This window comes from Panicum virgatum, chromosome 5N (genome assembly GCF_016808335.1).
Source record: "Panicum virgatum strain AP13 chromosome 5N, P.virgatum_v5, whole genome shotgun sequence".
NCBI classification, from domain to species: Eukaryota; Viridiplantae; Streptophyta; class Magnoliopsida; order Poales; family Poaceae; genus Panicum; species Panicum virgatum.
In genome coordinates, this window is record NC_053149.1 from 24485733 (window position 1) to 24503731 (window position 17999).

The following is a 17999-nucleotide window of genomic DNA, read 5'->3' on the forward strand; positions in this document are numbered from 1 at the left end:
TTCTATTGATAAGGACCATAATAATAAATAACACTAATAACGAAGAGTTTCTACCAAAAACATTAGAGGACTAGCAAAAAGCCTTGTGTTACATTAATTAGATGGTATGTAAGGCTGCTTTTCCTTGATCATTGTGTCAAGATCAAATAGAACTATCAATAGAGAACAAAGACATTAGAGGACTAGAAAAAGCCTTGTGTTACATTAATTAGATGATATGTAAGGCTGCTTTTCCTTGATCATTGTGTCAAGATCAAATAGGACTATCAATAGAGAACAAAGACATTAGAGGACTAGCAAAAAACCTTGTGTTACATTAAATGATAAATGATATGTAAGGCTGCTTTTCCTTGATTATTGTGTCAAGATCAAATAGGACTATTAATAGAGAACAGGGGAGTACTGAGCATATCTCAGTACCCTTTTTAGGAAATACAGTAGAAATTTCCTCTAGTGGATAAATTTCTCATCCAATTCTTTTTGTTGCTTCTGCACATCAGAAACGATTAGATTATTGGACATTTTGTTACAATTGAGACATCGACAATGAGATAGGGTATTGAACAGGAGGATGGATCGAAGAAGCCATGGAAACAATTAACAAGTGTTGGAGGCGGTGAGATGGTACAATGCTTTCATGAGTTAACAAAAGAAAACAGAGGCGACTTAGGTGCATGTGCCACACCATGGTGGCAATGCTTACATGATCTAAATCCAACAGAAGAAATGAAAAGTAGCCTAAAACTGCAGTATGACTGTATGAGCAACCAACATTTCACTTCCAAATCTGTCATCATTTCTTTTATGTACCGATTTTCATCTTTAATCACAAGAATTTAGCGACATCCCAATATCCCATGAAGGTTATGGATTGGTGAGACCAAGGAACTCTGTGAAACTCGGATACTTGGGCTGCCATCCGATCTCAGCCCGGGTTTTGGAATTCTCCATCCTCTTCCCCAGCGGGCCATCAGTCCCTACATCAAGCAAAATTTAAAAGGGAGACGAGGCCATGTTAATTATGAGCGCAAATGATCCTCTTGGGAATTCTTGAACGCAGCTAGAATGCTAGCATGTGTGATGTGACTGACTAACCAGTGAAGCCCTGGAACTCCGTGTCAAATTTCCCACTTCTGTTGACACGGTCCATAATCTCCTGCCTGCAACATCAAAGCTCCATGATGTCAGCACACGTGTATTTGCAGCAAAATCATCTTTGCTTTGCAAAAAGGGAGCTAAACAAGATGGAGTTTGGCATCGACCTGGATAGAGGCTCATTGTCACAGCCCACAAAGACACGACTGCGTAATCCCTTTTTCATGATAGCAATTGCAAGGGAGGCCGCATCCTGTAAACATTCATAAGCAAAAATTCGTAAAACACAGAGCACATAGTAAACCACCCTGACATGCTAATCAGATACATATAATAAACTATAGAATCTAGTCATCTGTTTAAACCTTTAAAACGAAACCTTAGTGTCTACAGTATGGATGTATCTTTTAATTATCGATTTGCTCTTATGGGGGATCACATACAAATTAAAACTTAAAGAGTACGTGTTGCATCAAAGGGTTTGATCTAAATTGGTAATAAACTCAAATTTGCCCTAAAACATCTAGTGTACAATACAATTATCCATGTTATAACACCAACATAAATAAGAAGCAGCTCTTACTTCATAATGTATCAGATTGAGTACATGATCAGGACGTGCATCCAAGGTTCCTTTTGACAGCCAGTAAACATGAGGACCTCGATCAGATTTGTGTTGGAAGTCAAGGAATATTGTATCAGTTCTGCCGATTGTAACTCAGTAGGGTTCAGAAAAAGTATATCAAAGAACACCAGATGCTCCAAAGTTGGAACTGGAATAAAAAGAAAAGATATGTCCTTGAGGATATGTAAAGTCCCACAAGCCTGAGAACACAGCCTCCAGCCTCAAGGACAACATTTTCAGCTTTTAGAAGGACATCGGTACGAGGGCTTTGACCAATCTGTACACAAGGAGAATCCTACACAAGCAGAAAAAGATGAAAAAGGTTAAATTAAATCAACAAAGCCGGACCTGGTACTAGGGGCCTGTTTGGTAGGGCTCCGGCTCCTCGGAAAATAGCTCCGGCTCTGGCTCCTCCGGTGGAGCGGCTTCTCTGATGGAGCTGGAGCCGTTTTCAAAAACATTTGGCAAAACAGCTTCACCATTGTATTGAGGTTGTAAAATGTCTAAATTGCCCTTATTCTTTTTTTCTTTTCTTTTTTTTTCTTTTTTCCTGGACCCACATGTCAGTTTTCTATATTATTTACCCCATCGCCCTCTCCCCTCCCATTCACCCTCTCTCTCCGTCCAGCGTCGGACTGCTCCGCCGCCTCTCTCCCTCCTCCGCCTGCTCAGCCGCCTCCTTCGGGCCTGCGCCTCCCTCTCCGCGCCCCTCTGCCGCCTCCTCCGGCCTCTGGCTCTGCAAATCGGGCGCGGACGGTGGTGGATCGGGCTCCCATGCTCCCTCCGCCCCCATCCCCTGCTCGCGCGGCGGCCGGCAGGCCGGCGAGCCGCGAGCGCGTGGCGGGCGGGCAGCGAGAGCGTGGCTTGAGGGTGGCTCCCATGGCGACGTCGAGCTCCGCCGCCACCTCGAGCTCCTCCCTCCCCCTCCCTCGCCGCTCACGGACGTTCGCCTCGGACGCGCGCGGCGGCGGCGGCGCCATGCCCCGTCTGCGGCGGCGCAGCCCCACCCCGCCCCTAGTCCCCCTGCGGAGGCGCGACGCGGCTCGTCCCCTGCTCCCTCCCGACCGGCGGCGGGGACCCCAGCGGCGGCCTGCGGCTGCGTGCCCGCGCCCAGGGGCAGAGATGGGAAGGGGGAGGAGGAGCCGTGCGGAGCCACATTCCCATGGCTTCGCCTCCCATGTGTAAGCCGAAAACGGCTCCAGGTGCTGCTCCTAGGATGGAGCTACTCCGTTTCCACCCCTTTGGCAGGGCTCCGTCCGGAGCCGGCGTTGGAGCCGCTCTCGGAGCCCTGCCAAACAGGGCCTAGAACATTGTTGCAAAGCACAAGCAAATAAACTAAGGTTCTGGAAACTGGATCAACATTAAAAAATATTGTAACTGCCACAAAAGCATGTTACCAACCTGAAAACAGATCCTTTTTCAGTTTTTCTTGTTCCATAGTTCACAATTTTCGATAGGACTTTTTGAATGTTTCTGCTTGAAATATTATAAGGTAATACTATAACTACTAAAGTTTAGAAGCAAACAGACAACTTAGAAAACTCTTGTATTTTATGATGTATAATGTAAAGCACAGAGTAATAATACCTCACTGCACAATCCATTGTCACTGCAATCATACACAGCAGTACTTGAGGTGAACAGGAAAGAGCCTTCTCCATTCCAATTTGAAGCTGCTACTCTGCACATGTCTTCCGAAATGAGGATGTCTTACATGTCCTTGACACTAATGGACTTGAAGTATAAGATATAATCAACTGCACGTACACTCAACACTTGGATCATTCATCACTACTTTTACACAGTTCCATTGCCTGAAAACGCGAACGAGTTCAGGAGAAAGAGTTCTCAGGGTCTAGTGATGGTCTGCTGCCCAGGCTTAGGGGGATGCCAGGTTAGCACGGTGGCGGAAAGTGGGTGCGGATCTGGCAGCAGGGTGGGGGAGGCCGGGCCATGAAGTGCTAGAGAGATCGATCCAAATTCAGTAAGAGAATAAATGACCAAAGCACTACAATTCCATGTTATGGAGATTTCAATAACTCTTTCTGATGAAGAGAAATCCAGAGCATGTTCATGACTGAAATACAGAATGAACAAAAGGAAATCATCACAAAAGCTTACAGTTATTTACCTCAGATCCCCAACATAATCCTCGGAACGATATGGTGGAGCACAGAAAATAACATATGGAAATTTTGGACCAATTGTGGACCCCTTCAAGGAGGGGATGATGCCAATGTCAGTTAATTCACTGTGATGATCTGTGGTTGCAGTCTGGCCATAAACCTTGCAACCTGGATATTCCTACATGGCAAGCACTTAATCAGACTAAGCTTTACGGTATTTGACTGGTGACAAAATTTACAAGATATGACAAGGATGCCACTCCATTAAAAGATATCAGGTCAATATTGCCAGAACCACAGTATGTTGGTGGTACTTCAATATACCACTAAAGAAATGCTAGCTGAGATGAAACATAAATGATTGATTTTTATTTTTATTTTTGTAAGTGATTTGTAGTTAATTGTCTGAAAGCAAAATTAATTTCAGCCACTCATTTCTGCCATTCAGATCAAAATCCGACTATTTGCGGGAGTCATCTCTCTACGCATGTAGTTCAGGATTACACTATTCTTCTCACGAACACACTGTAATAGTTGACTGGGTGCAATAATAAATTATCATCAGGAGACATTCCTTTTTTATAACTCAACCAAGATTTGCTTAGGACAGGACCACTTCTGGGTTCGTTATACGGGGATTCATAGGTATTTAAAGTTATCCAATCACCATTGAGCAACTCCACCAGATCCTCTAAATAAGCTCATATCTTGACTCAAGATTAGAGGGCTAAATAAAAAAATGCACTCCAATGGAACCTCTACTACTCTATTAGGCTCTCTATTTTAGTAGGCCTCTAAATTCCCTCTATTATATTATAATAAGTTAGAATTGACGGCTATTGCTGGAGAAATTTGGAAACCCCTAAAAATAGAGGTAGTCTCCATTCAGCATTTGGGGGATCTGATTTATATGCTATTGCTGGAGTTGCTCATGCTGACGAGTCACTTCTGGGTTCATTATAATCTATCTCGGTTCTCAGATAGTCAGATGACCTGTTTCCACATCTCAGCGACGATCCGGCCAAGCACGCCGGGTCCGACGATCAGTAGGTCGTTGTGCCCGACGCTCTCCAACGAGAGAGCGCCGATCCCCATGGCATCCGACATTCCTATGATCACGCAACGGAGAAAAATGAATAATCACACGAAAACGAAGCGGGACTCAGTTAATCGTGTGAATTTCGCAAGAAGCAACTTTCCGGAACGAATGGGAAAAAACAAATATAACATCGCGAACTGGATGAGGCACCAGTTGTCAACATTGGGTGGGTGGCAGGTTTACCGATGGAAGATGAGGCGGCGGCAGCAGACATCGCGGCGCGGCGGCGCGGCCGGGCGACACGGACACTCGGGCTTCGAGCGGGGCGAGGGACAGAAAGGGTGGCGGAGGTGGCGGCGGCAGGTGCAGAAGCGTGGAGATAGGGAACCGGCGTTGACTGGTGGGAGTGGAGCCGAGGAGGACGAGGATGTGGCAATGGTAATCGCGCTGGTGCGGCTCCGCCCATGCCGATGGCGTGGCGGGGGCTCGTGGTCGTGGGGCTCGTGGTCTGTTTGGACGATGTGGAAAAGACCGAGGGGACGAGGGCGTTTTCTAGACGGGAGCATATCAAGTGAAAATCACTCCAGTTGTGCAAATTTTGGAAACAACTCCAATAGTCCCTATTTCTCTTTCTCATCCTTATTTTTTAGAAAATAAAAAAATTCTCTCCAATAGTTCCATATTCTAATTACCCATTTTCTAAAAGCATCTCTAATTTTTTTCTAAATTTAACTCTCTAAATTATTATTTGGAGAGTCATGTACATAAAAATTGCTTTCTATACATCTTCACTCTCCAACAACTTTTCTATATCTTATTTACACTCTAGAGAGTCATTTTTACTATCTATCTTTGGCTAGCGAGAAATCCGGAATAGATGATGGCTATATTTGGACAACCATTTAGAGAAGTTCTTGGATGCTATTTTTCCATTAAAATCTCTATTTCTAACAATTATGATAGATATAGAGAGTCACTTGAAGTTGCTCTAATAATTAGACTATTCTCCATCTTTGTGCTCAAAAATAGGCACCACATTGTGACTTCCAATCCCTTTTTCAACTGAAGTGTATAAAACTCTTGGAGATGGTCTATTTTTCCCTCTACATACTATTTTGGGAGTTGGTAAAAACCATGATTTGGAAATAAAAAATGAGTAACTTTTGAAGATGCTCTTAGAGCAACTTCAACAAATTGATTTTCTTCTTTTCCCTTTCTACTTTTTAGCCATAAAAGGGATTTAGGGGAAAAAATTTAGCTCCAACAGATTAATTTTCCCTTTCCCCTTTCCACCTTCTCCCTTTCCTTCTCCCTTTCTATCTATTTTTTCCTAGCCACAAGATCCACATGCATGAGAAGATTCTAGCAACTCATGAATTAAAGGGGAAAGGGAAAAATCAATCTGCTGGAGCACATCTCCCCAATAAAATAAAATTGTGATGGGGGATTTCCTTATAAAATGAGAAAAGAAAAAGAGAAAAATCAATCTGTTGGAGTTGCTCTTACATCCCATCCATAATTTGCTCATTCGATGGCTAAGCACCCACCATTAGCAAAGTTAATCACGTTTTTGCCAAAAACTCCCTCCACCCCGTGTCTGATCGTCTGCCTCGGCTCTTACATCTCGACGGACCATCGTGTAGGGTTCTCCATGGTCGCCACCTTGTGCGGCGCCGGCGCCGCCATGGAGACGCGAGCCAGAGCCATGGAGACCGAGATGGATTCCGCCGCCGCCGCCACCTTGACCCCCGCCTGCGCCGCCGCCTCATTTAGGCCTTGTTTCGATTCTAAAATTTTACACTAAAAAATGTCACATCAAATATTTGGATACATGCATGGATTATTAAATAAAATTTATTAACAAAACTTTTTACACGGATGTGTTGTAAATCGCGAGATGAATGTAATGAATCTACTTAATTCATGATGTGCAACAGTGATGCTACAATAATCATTCGTTAATTATGGATTAATTAGAATCATTAGATTCGTCTCGCGATTTACAACCTATCCGTACAAAAAATTTTATAAATAGATTTTATTTAGTACTCCAAAATAGTAAGATTTTCTTGCCAAAAATTTATATCAAAAGATGTAAACACACCCTTAGAGTTTCATCCGCCGCCATAGCTGATGACGCCGGCGCCATCGCCCTCAAGACTGCCCCCGGCGCCGCCGTCTTGGAGTCCAACGCCGCCGCCATGGAGTCAGACTCGTCAAACTCATTCCAAAATACCATAAAAGGATTCAGTTCAAATAATGCAATTTACACCACGTATTGTGTACTGACACCGCTATAGCAGCCATCACAAGCAAAGTTCCGTTCCGAAGAACAGACTTGCTAACTTTACATGCATAACGAAAAGATCGAAAGAAATCTAGCTAACCTTTGTATAGTTCCCTTCAAAATTCTAAAATTTTACAAGATTTCACATCACATCGAATCTTTAAACGTATGCATGAAGTATTAAATGTAGCTAAATAAGATAACTAATTACACAGTTTGTCTATAATTTGCGAGACAAATCTTTTGAGCTTAGTTAACCCATAATCGGACAATTATTACCAAATACAAATAAAAATGCTACATTAGTTTACATCTTCCTTTTTACACATCTAAATAAGGGCTAAGTTGCGCACACAGCATGCCGCCTGGGCCTCTTGGGCAACGGCGAAACAGCTTCTTCTTTCTGTGGCACCTCCTGTGGTTGGATCTTGGAGAACCACGAATGCTTGATCGTCGCGGCTGCCGTGAGCCTCTTGTCGGGGTTGCATGTGAGGAGGTCGCTTAGGACCTCAAATCCTTCCTCGGATGGCTTCGATGCCCTCGGACAGTTGCCGAGCACGCCGAAGATCTCACAGAGCAGGTCCTCGTAGTCGATGCCCTGGAACGGAGCGCCCCCATCGACGAGCTCTGCCATGACGCAGCCGAGGGACCACAGCGGGACGGCGAAGGGGAGGCGCGGCGGGGAGTCGTGTCCACGCGTGCGGACGAGGGCGCGACAAGACGATGGCGATCCGAGAGAAACAGACACCGTGAGGTGGAGGGGGTTATCTGCAAAACTATGATTAGAAATACTAATGGTGGAGGGTTTAAATGCAAAATAAACCCACCTCTAAAGGGAGCCATCCGATGAGCATCATGTGGCTTTGATTCCATAGGGGCTGTTTGGTTGGGTGGCCAACCCCCAACCAGGCTCTAGCAGGCCACCCAACCCATGTTTGGATGGTTGTATAGGACATTCGGCCTGCCCCCGTTGTGCAATTCAGCCTCCCTAGCCAGGCTCCACGGAAAGGCTGAATCGGGCGTTTTCCCGGGGCCAAGCTCTGGTAGCGTGCGCGGCCTGACTTGAGCACCTTGGGGCTCCGCGTGGCCCTCGTATAAACACGCCTCCTCCGCTAGGGTTACCGCCCTGAGGTACTGTTCACTCCTCAGCCACGACCTCCCTCTCCGCTCTCGAGCTCTCGACCGTGTCTCCTAACTCCGCTCTGAGGCGCTCCTCCCACCGTCACCTAGAGTTCGGCGCGAAGGGGGCTCTCTGGTATGGTGTGGCAATGGAATTCGCATGTGAAGTTTCTCCGTTTGATTTCTGTCTCGTCCTCTATTTGTTTGCGGCTGACTTGTTTCCGTCCATTAGATCTGTACTCTCCTGTTTGCTTAAAGTAGATCTGCTTTTTTGCTTGTTGTTATGCCTAATACTTTGTCATGTTGGTTTGGATCTGCAACTATCTACTGTTGGTTCGTAGATCTGTCGCATGAACTCATTTCGGTTGTGAGTTGGATTGTTTTGTCATGGTTTATGGACACTCATGTTCAATTGAACTGAATAAGTTGATATTTCTGAGCACTAAGTAGTGGTCGATGATGTGTTTGGCACTGGGTGGCGCATTTGTCGCAGCCGTGTCATAGTTTGTTACATTAGATGCAATGTTTCATCAGTAACAGCACTACTTCTTTGTGAAATGATTGTACATTTTCCCCCTCTGTTATTTGTCCTATTGTAGCCATGGATCCAGCTTAGTTGCGTCTCATGATGATGCATAGGGGAGCTGCAGTAGTGGTTGTTCTGTGTACTTGGTTCCTTGCCAGGCTTAAAAGTCGATCTCGTCCATCCATCACCTATGCCCCCATGTCTACTAGAGATGAGCATTGGCAAAACAACCTAGCCTTCATCTACCACTCCTCTGATATCCAATGTGTTGAACTTTTGAGGATGAGAAGAACCCCTTTCTTCTAGCTTTGTGACCTGTTCCGTAGCAAGGAATTGCTTGCAGGACCTCCATTTGTTCTTTGACCTCGTTCTTCAGTGCTTGCCTTGCCATCTTGTCCACCAAGTTCTTGTCAGCCTTCTCGATGCATTGGTTAACCATGTCCCACAGGGTCAGGATGACCTCTTGAGCCCTCTATGGCCACTCCTCATCGATCCATTGCACAAATCCACACCTCTCAGATTTATCCTAAACAAGAGCAAAGCAAATAACCTTAGATTTACGTTACCTACAACCCACGTTACCTACAACCCAAAACATGCCTCACACTCAACAGACTCACTGAAACAAATGCAATCCATTACCTTCAGGGGGCATCCAAGGAAACGACGCCCAGAATGTTTGTCATCCCAGGCGTAAAGACAACGAGGATGCTTACCATGGCAGCACAGAACCAAGGATTGATGCACAACGCCACCCCAATGCGAATCCTCTATACCATCGGAGACCGAACTACCAGCCAAACGCTACAGAAATCAACCAATTTCAAACTCGACAATGTAAACATCAAACAAATTCAATGCCAATTAACACTATTAGAATCATTTGCATTCATGGCCTAGAAAGCAAAACCCTACCAATTGAATTCAAAGATCGAACACAAACTACTCGATTTCAAACCCTAGAGGGGAGGGTCAACGAATCCTCACCGGAAGAAGAGCGGCTGATTTATCGGAAGAAGAGCGGTTGCCGCCATTCTCAGATTCTCCGCCGTTCCCATATCCGGCTCGCCGTGCTGTCAAGTCACGGGAAGCAGAGCCCGATGGCGCAGCCGTAGCACCAGGGTGGCGGCCCACCGGGTTCGACCACCTAGCTGCGTGTTGGCATTTGTTAACACAAATAGATAAATTCGCAAGCGAACGGATGCCGTTGTAGCTTTTACCCAAGAGTATTCTAGGGTATTGTATTTATCCTCAGGGAAGCAATGGTTAAAGAATTTGATAAATAGCCATCACGTAAGTGCTAGCTTGTATACCGACTACACTAATATGGGGTATAAGATGGAATAGGAGTTTTGTATAAGTGACACACACATGAGAACTCCATGATAAGATAGCATAGCAGACAAGCAAATCTAGGAGGTCAACGAGAGAGGTCAAGGTTTCTATTTACTTCACCATTACTGCGGTTCTACTCTGGTTCATACCAAAGGGGTTAACTAAGAAGAGGTCAAACACAGCGATCACACCTTGGCACATCGGGGCGACGGTACCTTTCCGATCCTCGAAAAGACTGGGAAGAGGTGATCGGGGTCAGGCCGCCAACAGCCCTATGAAAACACCAACCCGAATGTGGTGGAATGCAAAGGCCTGGTCGGAGCTGTCACCTCCGGGGCTACCACAACTATCCGTAGGGTTGGGCGCAACCTCAGGTAACCGATAGTATAGACACCATGTCTACACTATCGATTACTACTCTAGCCACATATGAAAACCAGAGCATTCGGTTGAACGGAGATCCCGTGCTAAAATATAAACATTACACTTAACCATGCTTAACTAACACACTAAGGAATGAAATAGATAACCATGAAGATATTTCAGTAAATAGAGAAGAATAAGATAAAGCACTTGAGTCTTACAAAGGGGCCGAGACAAGATTTGCCAGACCGTTGAGGGCTCTTCCGAAACCTTGTACTATTCTCCCTAACTCCCAACTCCAACTAGTACTACACTACTACATCTTGGAATGGTGGTGTTGCTCCTTGGTGGTGTGTGTCGTGACGGGTGAGGGAGAGCTCCTTTATAGCCTTGGAGGTCGGTTCCCGCCATCCCTTTACAAGGAAACATTGCAAACCGACTTCTAAAGGATAAGATCAATCTTCCCATCAAGTTGCACCTGGACGGGATCTCAGGGGGGGGGGGGGGTTCGGCCGACCCCACCCTACAGCTTCTCGCCGCTGCCTTCGTGTGGGTCACTACTAGGTGGGTCCCTTTGTCAGGTACGTCGGTGCCGGGGCTTGGATGGTCGGTTTGCTCTATAAAGTGTGCCTCTTTTGATTGTGTAACGCAGGACATGATCTTCTTTGTGTTTCTTCTGCGTTTACTTGTGTTTTCCCTTGTATTTTCACTCGTGGGTGTCTGCAAGTCATAATTCACCAAAGCTCGTGGAATTGATTAGCTATAAGTCCTGCAATTAAGTTTGGTGAACGGAATGTTATGAAATGCTTTTGCACTTAAGGACCGTCAACACTGCGCAGTGCCCCAGCACCGGCTCTTGTAGAAGACGCACCTGAGGCAAAGGGGTCACCGAGCAGCACTCGAACGGTGCTGGCGAACTGACCTCGAAAGAGCTCATCAGAGTGGGAGCCCTCAAACCAGTCGGAGAAAGACTCCGGCTAACTCGGCCACGCCTCGCTCCGGCCATCCCTACGACGAGAATGGCGTCGGACGGACGAGGAACGGGAGAGGGAGGCCGAGGGAGACGAAGAGCCAGGCGACCGACAGTGAGAGGGATGGGGGGAGGTGAATCGAAGGCGACTAGGTGAGTCACCACCACCGGATACCTGGGCTTTATGTTTGGGCTCGGCCGGTAAGACCACCGATGCGGGCCGAGCGCTGCAATCACCACCCTTATCCAACTGTAACCAAACAGGTGACACTTTCTCCACAAATGCAGGCCACCCACTTAATCAGGAGACCAAACAAAATCTACACTTGGCCTGCATTCAGCTACCACACAACCAAACACCAAGCTCTGGCCCCATTTACACTGGCTTGGGCTGCCTAGGCTATAGAAATAAGCCTGGCTGGGCTAAGCCCAATAACCAAACGGACCCATAGTTTGCAAGTTTACATAGCTACCTTGGTTTCCACTAGATATGTTCCCTTTCCACACGCCGCTTCTGTCTTATTAGCATTAGCACTAGCACTAGCACTGGAACTTAACGTGCGTTAGGTGTGCCCCCATCATAAATTGTAGTTAGGCTAGTTAGGTAGACCCTCGGTTCCTTCTATAACGACTCTAACTCTAGTTTCTCCTGTGGAGCAGTTTCAACTGTAGACTTTCGACTCCTTTATTTTAGAAATATTTGATAAAATGACTTCACCCTATATTTTACGAATGGTTTAGAGATGTCAAATATGCCCCTTCACATATGGCTTGGTTGTGAAGCTAAATCAGTTCATAGTTTTATTTATGTAAAATAAAAAATAAACATGATTATTGATTAATGAGTATAACTACGAGTGGAGGCCGGGGCATCTCAGAATAGAGATTCCATCACTGCAGGTGGGCCCACGCTGCACTATTCTTCTTCTTCCTCTCGATCTCGTGGGTGACAACCGTCGGGTCAGGGCAGGAGGGTTGCCGGGGGACCGGTGGTCACTGGTGATAGCAGGTTGCGGGCGACGACGACAGGCGGCAGCTTGACATCCGGTGGACCAGGCACTGGGCGGGGGAGCTCGGGTTAGGTGATTAATGGCCGCGGCCGTGCCTAGGGAGACGGGGACACTTGGCTTTGCGATTGGATGAGTTTCAACCGTGGAGGGCGATGAATAGACGCCCAACCTCGGCCATGGTGGATGCGCTATTTTAACAACCGGAGATGTTTCATGTCACTGTTGTTTCTGTCGCAAGCGAGAGACCAAGCGGAGTCGCCCATCCATTTTTTTTATCGAGAGGATGACCGCTTGGGTTGCGGATAAGGTGTGGTGGCATTTTTTATGTTATTTTTGGTGAAGATTAGGGGCACTTTCGTAACCGGACTGACGGGCTGCGGGAGGAGACGCACAGAGTCATGATTTCTGGCTCTGCCTTTGAAAAGCAAAACGGCTTCTCATTTGCTTCTCCTCAGGAGCCATTCGTTTTTCTTTTTTTCTTTTCTTTTTGTCTTTGGTACAGCTTCGGCAAAAACAGCTACACAAGCCGTTCCTGGTGCCCTACCAAACTCGCCCCTAGTTATACATCAACATGAGAATGATACAACCTAAATAAATATTTTGAATGATAAATTTTTAATAATATCTCATGCAAATATCTTAATAGTATTCATATTACTAACCGAAGAGGGAGATTATAGTTTAGGCTTAGAATCAAGCATGATTAAGTGACAGTGCCACTCTGGTCTCCCTCTGTCCCTCTGTGTCCCTCCCCAGTCCGCACCGCTGCCGGCCGTGCCCCTCCCTCTCCTTTGTCTCGCCGCCTGTTGATGCGATATGATCACACACCAAGTCCAGGAGCCCCGTACGCCAAGTCCGGACTGCTCTTGATTTGAACCAAGGCGTGCCAGTTAATTTGACCTGTAAATTGACAAGGAAATAGCAAAGCATTAAATTCAAGAGTGTATCGGCTGGATTTCCGAATCACTCTTACACGGGGTATCGGCAAGGCCCTGCCGATACAGAAAACGACAAAGATCGGATATGATGAGCGTGTAGTAAAAGCGATCTGCAATGGATCGGCAATGAGCTGCCGATGCCGACATGCAACTAGACGGCTAGATCTAGAGCCGACACGTGCCGAGTTGTTGGCAGCCAAATTTGGCATTGCCAGAGGCCGACCGGTCTGACCGGTCTGGTCTATACAGTCCGAGTAGAGTTAGGGTTTGTATTATGGAATCCGTTTGTAACTCAATTTGGAAGGGGTACGATTTCCCTGGCCTATAAATATAAAGGCCACGGCCGATTGAGGTCCTACTACCCAATCGAATCAATCAATCTACTATTTTTCTATTTTTCTCCAAACCCTACCTTTTCCAACCTCGTGCTATTCTTTGCTCGTCTCTACAGTGTTCAAGGGCGCCTTGGGTGGCTTGGCGACTACAAGACAACTCTAGATCTTCGAGCTCTGATGGGGTCCCTCTCGAGCTTGAGGTTCTAGGTCTTCGCGAAGCTCTCTACGGCCAACCAGTCTGACCGGTTGGCATGACCGGTCTGACCGGTCGCCGGGGACTTCGTCTGGTTGTGATCATTGCGATCCTGTGTGTTCTAGTGCTTGTGTGTTGGCCAATTCTGCGTCGACATACTTTTTGACGACTCCGCTGGGAAAAGATCTGAGTTCATCGGGCGCAATGGCCGGTGATAAGGGTGACCCCAAGGTAGATGCGACTCCCATCGACATCAAGTATGAAGACATACCTAAGGAGACGCGCAAGCAATTCGAGGCGGCATTCCAGAAGGAACAGGAGGACGCCAAGAATAGATTGCTTGCATGCTTCGGGAAGACTCGACAAGGCGTGTTCAAGAAGGAGGAGTTCAAGATGCCTATATTCACACCGTCGCCGCCGAACCCATCTACTACGGCTACAGCTGCTGCTTCTTCTGCTTCCACTCCAAGTGAGGTAAGTTTTACCTTTGATTCTATTAAGTAGTTTGCTGATGCTTTTTTGAGTCGATTCGAGCAATCACAAAAGTTTACACAAGACATACTTATCGACTTGACTATGCAAAACAAGGGGAAGAAACCTGTCAATGAATATTCTAATTTTACCCCTAACCCTAGTCTTTCGGGCGCACCATCAGATTATCAGTATGGGATGCCGCCGAATTACTTCGTGGGACAGACACCCTCGCCGGGCTCAGTTCGGCTGTCCAGAGCCGAACCGGTAAGATCGGTCGCACCGACCGGTCAGACCGGTGCCCCGGTGGGTGGACCGGTCAGACCGGTCCATCAGACCGGTCAGATCGGTGCCATGGTGCTTGGTTCTGCGCCATAGTCACAAGTGGCGCCTCCTCCTATTTCGGCTGATTATAGCCTGGAGCGGGAGTTGGCGGATTTTGTGTCGCCGTATACGACAAAGTCATATGGTGAACCCCCTTTTCCTCCGCCGTTGCCCAAGGATGTTCGGGATGATTGGCTTAGGGCCAATCCACAGTATGCCGCACAAACAATGTCCACTACTGATCATGCGACACATCGTTTCGGCCAAACGTCCACAGGTAACTATGAGGCCGATCTTGCTAGGATGAAAGAAGATCTTGACGACATGTTTAAAGTAAAAATTGGGCTTTGTTGCGGGTAGGAGTCGGCTATATCGTAGGCCGTATGTTGATGCTTTTGACTTGATTCCCTACCCTGCTGGTTGGCGTGTTCCTGATTTTGTCAAATTTAGCAGTGATGATAACCGATCCACTTGGAAGCATATTAGCCAATATATTGCTCAACTTGGAGAAGTCGGTTCTAGCAAGTCTTTGCGCGTTCGCATGTTTTCCTTATCTTTGACTGGAATGGCTTTTTTTTGGTTTTCTTCGTTAACCCCTAACTCGATTCGTTCTTGGGACGAATTAGAGCAAAAGTTTCATGATCACTTTTATAATGGGGATAATGAAACTAAGTTGACAGATTTGACATCGGTTAGACAGGGTAGAGACAAGTCTATCCAAGAGTACTTTAAGAAATTTAAGGATATTAAGAACCGATGCTTTAATTTGTCGCTTTCCGAAAAGGATTTGGTTGATTTGGCTCTTGCGGGTTTGCGTTCTAGTTATAGGGAGAAGCTTGATGGTTCTAATTTTTATTCTATAAATCAGCTTCAAGCTAAAGCTTTGAGTCAAGAGACTAAATTTAGAAAAGAAAAGGATACCTACAAATCTCATCGTTCAAACACTCATATTGTTGAATATGATTCCGAATCATCGGACGATGAGGACAAAGAGGTATATGCTGCTGAGTTTGTTTGGCCCGCTTCGGCCAAACCATCCACTTGTACGTCTCTTAAGCCGACTCAAAAGAATCGGCAAGAAGAGATGAAGTTTACTTTTGATGTGTCCAAGTGCGATCGCATTTTTGATGAATTGTTACGTCTTGGGCATTTGAAAATTACTCATGTTATACCGCCGCTTGAGGAGCTAAAGCGGCGCGCTTATTGCAAATTTCATAATTCTTTATTTCATGCGACTAATGATTGTAATGTATTTCGTCGATAAGTACAATCGGCCATAAATGAAGGACGATTGGCCTTTCCGGAGATGAAGATAGATAAAGCTCCGTTCCCAGTTCAGACCATTGATCTCAACAATGCAAAGGTGCTGATTCGACCGGATCAAGCCGAAGGGGCAAAGGGCAAGAATGTGATCATTGCTGATGACAGGTCGTTGACTGTTGATAACAAGATTCTGGCCAGGGAGGTTATTCAGGAGAAGACTCCTAATGGGAAAAAGAATCCGAGGATCATACTTAAGCCCCGTACGCTCGGGGGGCAAGAGGGTTCTTCTTCAGGCGACCGGTCTGCTGCTCAGCCGAGATCGGTCAGACCGGTTTCTCCGACCGGTCAGACCGCCCTTGTGGTCTGCCCCGGACATTCAAGCCGAAGCGTCCGGAAGTGGGTACATGGAAGACTAATCGGCCAAAGGTGCAGGGCAGGGTTGCAAATCAGAAGCCCACCTTTGGACAGTTGTTGAGCAAGTATTCAAAGGCCGTTCAAAATGATCGGCCCCTAAAAACGAGACCGAGGTCACCTCCGCGTCAAGGCGCACCTTCATCTCCTAGGGGGGAATCATGCAAGCGCAGGGGTGATGTGGTTACCTTGTTCCCAACTTAGCAGATGCAGCCGATGTATGCTACAATGCCATGGGCTCCACCGGCGTCGGATTCTCAGTTTCCCGCGTGGGAGAACGGGGGATTTTGGATGCAATGCTATCCGATGCCGTATCCACCACACTTCCAGGGGGAGGGACGCTCAAGAGGACCTGTGTTTGATAGGTTGAGGCAGCCGGTTCATGACAGATTGGGTCAGCACCAATCTGGTCAGGGGCAGAACCCCAGACTGGTCTCAGCAGAGACCGGCCCATGTTCGTCCAGTTTGCCAGGAGTACCGTGTCAAGGAAAGGAAGGACGAACCAGTGCCAATGCAGGTTGATTCTGAGAAGACTCCAGCAAAGGTTGTGCAAGCTGAAGACAGAAAAGGTAAAGCTCAAGATGCACAAGAGAGACCGGTGGTCGTTGAGAAGCCGGTCAATGTTTCTCAGAAGCTTGTGTTGGCTAATGACCATGAGGCCAGCAGCAGCAACCTCAAGGACTAGGACAAGGAGAAGTACTTCCAGCCTAGGTGGTGACCACCAGGGTTGATTCACACTCAGAAGAGGAGGTTGCAGCGTCTTCGCCGCCAAGAACAGGAGGAAAAGGAGGCGGAGAAGTTCAGGGATGAAGTATTTGATGAGTGCAGACCGAGGTTCCCTCAAGGCAAGATGTGGCAGGTCAAGACAGTTGATCAGCCCACAGGACCGGTTGGACCGCTCCAGCCGACCGGTCAGACCGGTGTCCCAGACCGGTCTGACCGCTCAAAGCAACCGGTCAGACCGATCGACCCTGAGCCTGAGCAAAAGGCTGAAGAGGTTGTCTCCACTTCGGCTACTGGCATGCATTAGAGGTTCCAGCAGCTTCTCTAGCAGCAGAGGACGAGGAGTTGGTGGACTACGAGGCTTCTCCGGAACGCACAAACATGGAGGTCAATGTTTTGCGCTTTTCTGATGACTACTGGGCAATTCCGGAGGAGGAGACAACACATCTAGACTTTGGGCCCCGCAAAGCTATATTTCAGAAGCCCAAGGATTCAGACAATCACTTGAAGGCCCTCTATGTGAGGGGCACATTAACGGGAAGCCAGTTTCTCGTATGCTTGTGGACAGTGGGGCAATTGTGAACTTGATGCCCTATTCACTCTACAAGAAGCTTGGCGGGACGGATGAAGAGCTCATCAAGACGAACATGACGGTCAGCAGCGTTGGAGAAGGTGATCCCATTGGTGCCAAGGGGGTTGCTTCGATGGAGTTGACCGTTGGGAGCAAGACGGTTGCTACGGCGTTCTTCATCTCCGAGGTGCAAGGTAACTTCAACCTCTTACTTGGACGTGATTGGATTCATGCCAATCAATGTGTACCATCTTCTTTGCACCAGTTTCTTATTT

At 47.0% G+C, this 17999-nt stretch overlaps 2 protein-coding genes across 3 annotated transcripts; both read right to left on the reverse strand.

Annotated features, from left to right (window-relative positions):
• Nucleotides 1-487: 487 nt before the first annotated feature.
• LOC120674431 lies at nt 488-5409 on the reverse strand. 2 transcript variants are annotated; one of them, XM_039955615.1, is made up of 9 exons: nt 5129-5409; nt 4840-4955; nt 3852-4024; nt 3308-3401; nt 1905-2015; nt 1679-1768; nt 1263-1348; nt 1096-1160; nt 488-977 (listed from the first exon to the last, which is right to left on the reverse strand). In XM_039955615.1, the coding sequence occupies exons 1-9, from the start codon at nt 5349-5351 to the stop codon at nt 865-867; spliced, it is 1071 nt and encodes a 356-aa protein (XP_039811549.1). In that variant the 5' UTR covers nt 5352-5409; the 3' UTR covers nt 488-864. The 2 variants fall into 2 exon arrangements, with proteins under 2 accessions (XP_039811549.1, XP_039811550.1); XM_039955616.1 differs by lacking the exon at nt 4840-4955 and having other exon boundaries at nt 555-977; nt 3852-4014; nt 5129-5406.
• Nucleotides 5410-7512: 2103 nt separating this feature from the next.
• Nucleotides 7513-9256, reverse strand: LOC120674682 (mitogen-activated protein kinase spk1-like). The gene is made up of 2 exons (XM_039955820.1): nt 9133-9256; nt 7513-7940 (listed from the first exon to the last, which is right to left on the reverse strand). Exons 1-2 carry the CDS (start codon nt 9254-9256, stop codon nt 7513-7515), a joined length of 552 nt encoding a protein of 183 aa, XP_039811754.1.
• Between the last annotated feature and the right edge of the window lie 8743 nt (nt 9257-17999).

Coding starts and splice junctions, on each gene's coding strand:
- LOC120674431 (XM_039955615.1), bottom strand. CDS start 5,351: ATGGGCGGAGCCGCACCAGCGCGATTACCATTGCCACATCCTCGTCCT. Junction 1,769..1,904: donor TCAGGCTTGTGGGACTTTAC/ATATCCTCAAGG, acceptor GACTTCCAACAC/AAATCTGATCGAGGTCCTCA. Junction 1,349..1,678: donor TCAATCTGATACATTATGAA/GTAAGAGCTGCT, acceptor GAATGTTTACAG/GATGCGGCCTCCCTTGCAAT.
- LOC120674682 (XM_039955820.1), bottom strand. CDS start 9,256: ATGGTTAACCAATGCATCGAGAAGGCTGACAAGAACTTGGTGGACAAG. Junction 7,941..9,132: donor AATTCCTTGCTACGGAACAG/GTCACAAAGCTA, acceptor ATAGTTTTGCAG/ATAACCCCCTCCACCTCACG.